The following is a 6887-nucleotide window of genomic DNA, read 5'->3' as shown; positions in this document are numbered from 1 at the left end:
CTCGCCGCGTGAAGCCGTGCGCGGGGCGCTGATGGCCGGACGCATCTTGGGGAGGACTTTAGCCACCGTGTCCCTCTCTGTGGCCTTGGCCTCTGTGACTGTCAAGTCCTCGGGCCTTTGCGGCATCCCGGAGTGCAGGTATCGCCCTCCCTCCTTGTGCTGGCTCCTCCCCAGGCCTTAGGTGCCGGTGGGAACCAGCTTGCCGGCCGGCGGCTGCTATAGGCTTTGCTTGCGGCTGGGGTTTTTCAAGTCGCATAGAGACACGCTTTCAAAAAGGCTCAGAATGTGCTTGTCTGCCAGCGGTTCTCAACCTGTGGGTCTCGACCCCTTTGGCCGTGGAACAACCCTTTCGCAGGGGTCGCCTAAGACCATCCTGCATGTCAGATATTTACATTACGATTCGTAACAGTAGCAACATTACAGTTATGAAGTAGCAACGAAAATGATTTTATGGTTGGGTCACAACATGAGGAACTGTATTTAAAGGGCCAGAAGGTTGAGAACCACTGTAAGCCCTTTGAGGTAAAGCTGGTGCCGTCCTTCCTAAGTCACCATCGTTTTTGTCCACAGAGCGTTTAAATAGCACTTGTTCGGGTGTGGTGTTGTCCTGTGCTATTTTCTTCTCGTTAATACTTAAAACATCATTCTTCAAATGAATACATGCACACGGTTTAAATGCGTGGCCCGTGTAATTGGTGTAAAATGAAAAGCGAACGTTGTCATTCTTCCTCTGAACCTCACTGTAGATGATGTTTGTATGATCTACCTCTTTCTTGACTTGTCAACTCTGGATAAATTTAGGGATTTCTTGTGCCTCACACTGCCCTCTGCTTTTATTTTCCTCTTTCCAGGTTTTTATTCTTCGAGTCCATTGTTAAGGAAACACACAGTGGCTACTGAATTATTCATTCAAACTTAAGACCTTGTGCATTCTGTTAGTCATCTCCATGGAATTGTAAATGTTGACAAGAACTTTTTCTTACGCTTAACTACTCTCGTTAGTGGAAACCTTTTCTTATTTTATGAACATAAAAACGTTTTGAAACTATAAAAATGATAAAAAATTACCTTCTTTCTCCTGAATTATCTGTTTGTTTTGGGTGTGTGGTTCTGTTACCATTTGGTTCTTTTTCCTTTTTTTTTCCCTCAAACATCTGGTGGACACTGGTTATCTACTTATATTTTGACACCGGTTATTTATCTATATTTTAATGAATATTTTAAATATGCGTTAAAATGTACATAATAAGCATTGTTTTCTCTAAATGGGAGGACTGATTGTCTATTGCCCCATGTACCAGGGTGCCTAGACTGGAAGGTTTCAGTGTGTGGGATCAGGTAGCAGGTGGACAGGCTGGGAAACTCCCTCCTGCCCTTTTCCCCTAGGGTTTACGCTAGTGGAGCAACTTATTTGCTGAGCATAGCTGCTTTAACTTTACTTCCTCAGTATGTTGTAGAAATAGTAAGCCCAGTTTCTATTGTGCTAACACCAGTCTATAATAATAAAAGCATAATATGCTAATTAGACCGGACAGCTGGATGTCATTCTGGACGGCCTTCCGGAGGAAGCCATGGCGGTGGGGGCCAGAGGCGGTTAGGGGTGATCAGACAGGCAGACAGTGATTAGGGGTGATCTAGCAGCAGGCAGGCAAGCGGTTAGGAGCCAGCAGTTCCAGATTGCGAGAGGGATGTCCGACTACCTGGCAGTTGAACATCCCCCAAGGGGTCCTGGATTGCGAGAGGGTGCAGGCCGGGCTGGGGGACCCCCCATGCGTGAATGTCGTGAACCGAGCCTCTAGTATTCACAATAAAAGACCTAGTTCTTAATTTTCTTTAACTTTTGGCGTTATCCTAATGTAACAGTTGCTGACTGTAAGGGAGGGAAGAGGACTGATTTTCATGGTTACTGTCCCACTGTCCACTTAGGACATTTGGACCCACTTATTTCAAACTTGAAACCTCTCAGGGTCCTCTTGTAGGAATGGCATCTTTTCCTCACCCTTTTGTTAATATTGTCAAATATAACTTGCTCTACTTTGGTTTGTAGGTCAGTATCATTCCACCTATTTGAAATCTTTCTGAAATTGGTTGAAATCTCATTCACTGGTGGTGTCCTAGTCTCTCTTCTTGCTGTGGATGTTGTTGCCTTTTATACATCTGTCTATCTCTTCAGTGGGATTTGGGGAGGGAAGGAATAAACATCTGTGTTCTCTGGAAGTCACTAATGCTGTTTTTGATAGATGCTAGTAGAGTAATGTGAAATTGGCAGTTATTCTTCATTTTTATAATGCTGGGAATGCTAGGTGAAGCAGAGTTTATCTAACACCTGTGACTGCTTACTGGCTTGGAAGAAAAAGCCAAAAGTTAAGCCAACAAGTATGTGTTGAGTATCAGGTATCTTATATTGCAAGGCATCCTGGAAGAGACATAAGAAATTTAGCATTTAGCATTTTACTGCCCTTTATTAATTTGGGTAAATTCAGAACGTCATCGTTTTGTAGTTGGTTTTTTAAAAAAAATATTTTTTATTGATTTCAAACAGGAAGTGAGGGGGAGAGAGAGAGAGAGAGAAACATCAATGATGAGAGAGAAACATCTATTGGCTGCCTCCTGCATGCCCTCTAGTGGGGTTTGAGCCTGCAACCGCAGATATGTGCCCTGAATGGGAATTGAACCATGACCTCCTGGTTCATAGGTTTACGCTCAACCACTGAACCACACTGGCTGGGCTGTAGTTGGTTTTTGTGGTTTGACTAGATACAGTGGTTCTCAACCCTCCTAATGCTGTGAACCGTTAATACAGTTCCTCATGTTGTGGTGACCCCCAACTTCATTGTTACAAATTAAACATAATTAAAGCAGTGATTAATCACAAAAACAATATGTAATTATATATGTGTTTTCCTATGGTCTTAGGCGACCCCTGTGAAAGGGTCGTTCAACCCCCAAAGGGGTCACGACCCACAGATTGAGAACCTCTGGACTAGAAAGTTGCAAATGCCTATTTTCTAGAAAAAAAAAGATAGTATATAAAGATGTGAGTGCTTTCAAATTTTCCATCAGGATTTATCAGCAATGTATGGAGAATGGTGTATATTTTATTCCTGTGACTACATATAAATATATATGTGAGCTAAAAATGAAGTTGAGCCCTAACTGGTTTGGTCTAGTGGATAGAGCCCTAAACAATAAAGTCCATTAAAAGAAAGGGGGGCGGGGCAGATAGTAACCTTGGCTGCTTGCTTCAATTCAGAGACAGATACATGGAAAATAAAGTATTGATCTTATTAAAAGAAAAGTTGAGAAGGCTGAGAAAGGATAGTGTTTCAAGAAAGAATGATTTGAGTATCATAGGATTAAAGGAGGTGTGGGGGCCCTATTGAGAGTATGCCAGATGTTCAAGGCCACTGTGAGCATGGGAATCGTAATCAGGGTGTCCAAGGAATAAACGCAGGTACAAGGATGCAGAAATCTATGCACTGTGTAAGCATGCCTTCTATAAGGGGATCAACAGGGCGGGTTTAGCAATTATGGCTGCTCTCAGTCTTGCCCTCAGAGGCTCTGCTTCTCAGTGTCCCAGTAATCGCTGCAAGCCCCACGGAGAGAAAGCTGCCCTAGGGTTCAGAGCGATGCCAGACAGTCCCGCTTCTCCCGTTTGAGTCTGGGTCCCTAGAGACTCGCCCGGACCTGGAGCTCAGAGCCGGAGACTCCCTCCCGATTGAAAACGACAACTGTGCCCTCAGCCGCCAGCCCGCTCCGCATGCACTCTGCACCTTAGTATCTCACTTCCGCACTGCGCCTCTGAGTCTCCGTATGTTTTTCTCTTCCTTCCTAGTTGTAGAACTTCCACTCAGCCAGCCTTCCTGTGGTTCTGGAGGATGTCTGTTCCGTCTTTTAGTTGTATTTTTGAAGTGGTTGTTCGAGGCAGCAAACTCCGGTGTTTACCTATGCCGCCATCTTGGTTTCTCCTTCACCTGGTTTCTGTAGTAAGTTTTAAATCAAGAAGTATGAGACCTTCAACTTCGTTTTTCTTTTTTCAATATTGTTTTGGTTATTTGGGGACCCTTGTTCCTAATCCCGGAGGAAAAGCTTTCAGTCTTTCATCAGTAAACCAAAAAACTGTGGGCATTTCATATATGGCCTTTATTATATTGAGATAATTTTCTTTTATTCCTATTTTGTTGAATGTATTTATCATGTAAGGACATTGTATTTTTGTCAAAGGCTTTTTCTGCCTCAATTGAGATGGTCATTTGTTGTTTTTTTCTTCATTCTGTTTAAATGGTGTATTACATTGATTGATTTTTGTATGTTAAAACATCTTCCACTCCAGAAGTAAATCCCATTTCCTCATGGTGTATAATCCTTTTAATGTGCTGTTGAATTTTGTTTGCTACTATTCTGTTGAGGATTTTTGCATTGATATTCATCAGGGATATTGGTCTATAGTTTTCTGGTAGTGTCTTTGTCTACTTTTGATAAGAAGGTAATAATTCTGGCCACATAGAATTTGGAAGTATTTTCTCCTCTTCAATATTCAGAAGAGTTTAAGGAGCATTGGTGTTAATTCTTCTTTAAATGTTTAATAGCATTCACCAGTGAAACTATGTGGTCCTAAGCTTTTGTTTGTTGGAAGTAAATAAATAATGTTTTTGTATTACCTTTTAAAATTATTTATATAGCCCCATTCAAATTTCACCACTTGTTCTACAATTTTATTTTCCTTTATGGTTTAGGAACCAACCCAGGATCAGTGACTGCACTTAGTTTTCACTTTTATGTCTCTTTAGTCTCCATCTATCTATCTATAAGAGTTCCTCTGACTTTATCTTTCATGACTTTATCAATTTAAAGAGTAGAGATTTTCTTTCTATAAGAGGTCCTTTAGGTTTGTTCTATAGTTCCTTATATCTAGACTGGTCAAATATTCTTATAAAGAATACCTCGAAATGATCACTGTGCACTTCTCAATCTGTGATATCGAGGCACATGATGTCAACTTATTTCACTACCCCATCATGTCAGTGTTTGCTCATCAACTATTTGTTTCAGGAAGGACAGATTGGTATTATGAAAGCTGGAATGGAGTGTGATCACTTTACCATGTTCTCAGAATTCCTTTTTCCACTTTAGATGTCCTAATTTAGGGTCATTAGGAATCTTAATCTTTATTTTAAGAATAATGAGGAGACATAAAACATTTTTGTATATGCTGTAAAATAAAGGTTACAGTTGAGTTTTTTGTCTATATTATCTAATTATTTCAGATTTATACATCTTAATTTTACTTTAAGTTTTGTCTAAAGTTTATAGCTTGTATAATTATCACAGTCTGACTTTAAGAATTGTTATATTCATGTACAATGTAGGAACCTTATTACAGTATATTTCAGTGATAGCGAACCTTATGAGCTCGGCGTGTCAGCATTTTGAAAAACCCTAATTTAACTCTGGTGCCAGGTCACATATAGAAATGTTTTGATATTTGCAACCATAGTAAAACAAAGACTTATATTTTTGATATTTACTTTATATATTTAAATGCCGTTTAACAAAGGAAAATCAACCAAAAAAATGAGTTCTTGTGTCACCTCTGACACGCGTGTCATAGGTTCGCCGTCACTGGTATATTTATATTTTCCAGTTATTCCTCCTTTGTGCTATTTTGGCCATACATTTTATACATGTGTGTTAGATTGTAGACTGCTCTTAAAAAACTTATTTCTTTATATATACTTAAACAATCTTTTACATTTGTTTTTATGGTTGAATATTCATAATAAACTTCTATTCCCCAACGTTTGTGCTAATAAAAGTAAACTTCTTTTTTTTCTCAACTAAGATAAGTGCAGTATAGCCAGGCTGGTGTCGCTCAGTGGTTGAGTGTTGACCTATGAACCAGGAGGTCATGGTTCAATTCCTGGTCAGGCACATGCCTTGGTTGCGGGCTCCATTCCCAGTATGGGGTGTGCAGGAGGCAGCCAATCAGTGATTCTCTCTCATCATTGATGTTTCTATCTCTCTATCCCTCTCTCTTCCCTCTCTGAAATAAAAATAGATAATTAAAAATAAGTGCAGTATAGGTTCCAATTAATAAACTTTAGGAATATTTTCCAAATTTTCATATTTGAAAATAATCTTTCATATATGTTGGACCTTTATACTAATATTCATCAAATTTGAATTTTCTGAATTTTTAAGTCTTTGAAATTGAAAAGTATGTTTTGGGGTCTTTGAAATATACATACATACACACACACACACACACACACACACACTAGAGGCCTGGTGCACAAAAATTTGTACACCCAGGGGGGTCCCTCAGCCCGGCCTATGCCCTCTTGCAGTCTGGGACCCCTTGGAGGATGCCCACCTGCTGGCTTAGGCCCGCTCCCTGGGGGATCGGGCCCAAGCTGGCAGTCAGACATCCCTCTGGCAGCCCGGCAGCCCTTGGGGGATGTCCACTTGCCAGCGGAGAGCAGGCCTAAGCTGCAGTCAGACATCCTTAGCACTGCTGAGGAGGCGGAATAGGCTCCCACCATCACCGCTGTACTGGCAGCCCTCAGCCTGGCTTGTGGCTGAATAGAGCTCCTCCTGTGGGAACGCACTCTCCTCCTGTGGGAACGCACTGACTACCAGGGGCTGCTCCTGCATTGAGCGTCTGGCACCTGGTGGTCAGTGTGTATCATAGTGACCAGTCATTCCCAGTTGTTCTGCTGTTAGGGTCAGTTTGCATATTACCCTTTTATTATATAGGATAGAGGCCTGGTGCATGGGGGCGGGGGGCTGGCTGGTTTGCCCTGAAGCGAGTCCCGGATCAGGGTGGGGGTCCCGCTGGGGTGCCTGGCCAGCCTGGGTGAGGGGCTGATGGGTGTTTGCAGGCTGGT

General features: G+C 41.7%; 1 protein-coding gene across 2 annotated transcripts in view; it reads left to right on the top strand.

The window, feature by feature from the left end:
- NUDT9 (nudix hydrolase 9) overlaps window positions 1-6887 on the top strand; it is a 46585-nt gene that overhangs the window by 786 nt on the left and 38912 nt on the right. Inside the window, exon 1 of one of the 2 annotated variants that reach the window (XM_006760051.2) lies at window positions 7-138. The exons of the other annotated variant lie outside the window; for it this stretch is intronic. Coding sequence (XP_006760114.1) covers window positions 32-138 — 107 coding nt within the window. The 5' untranslated portion in view covers window positions 7-31. Of the gene's footprint in view, window positions 1-6; window positions 139-6887 lie in introns of those variants that run through there. 2 annotated transcript variants of the gene reach the window in all.

The sequence above is a fragment of the Myotis davidii genome, unplaced genomic scaffold (genome assembly GCF_000327345.1).
Source record: "Myotis davidii unplaced genomic scaffold, ASM32734v1 scaffold356, whole genome shotgun sequence".
NCBI lineage: Eukaryota > Metazoa > Chordata > Mammalia > Chiroptera > Vespertilionidae > Myotis > Myotis davidii.
Note: the sequence above shows the minus strand (reverse complement) of the source record. Positions and strands in the feature narration are given on the sequence as shown.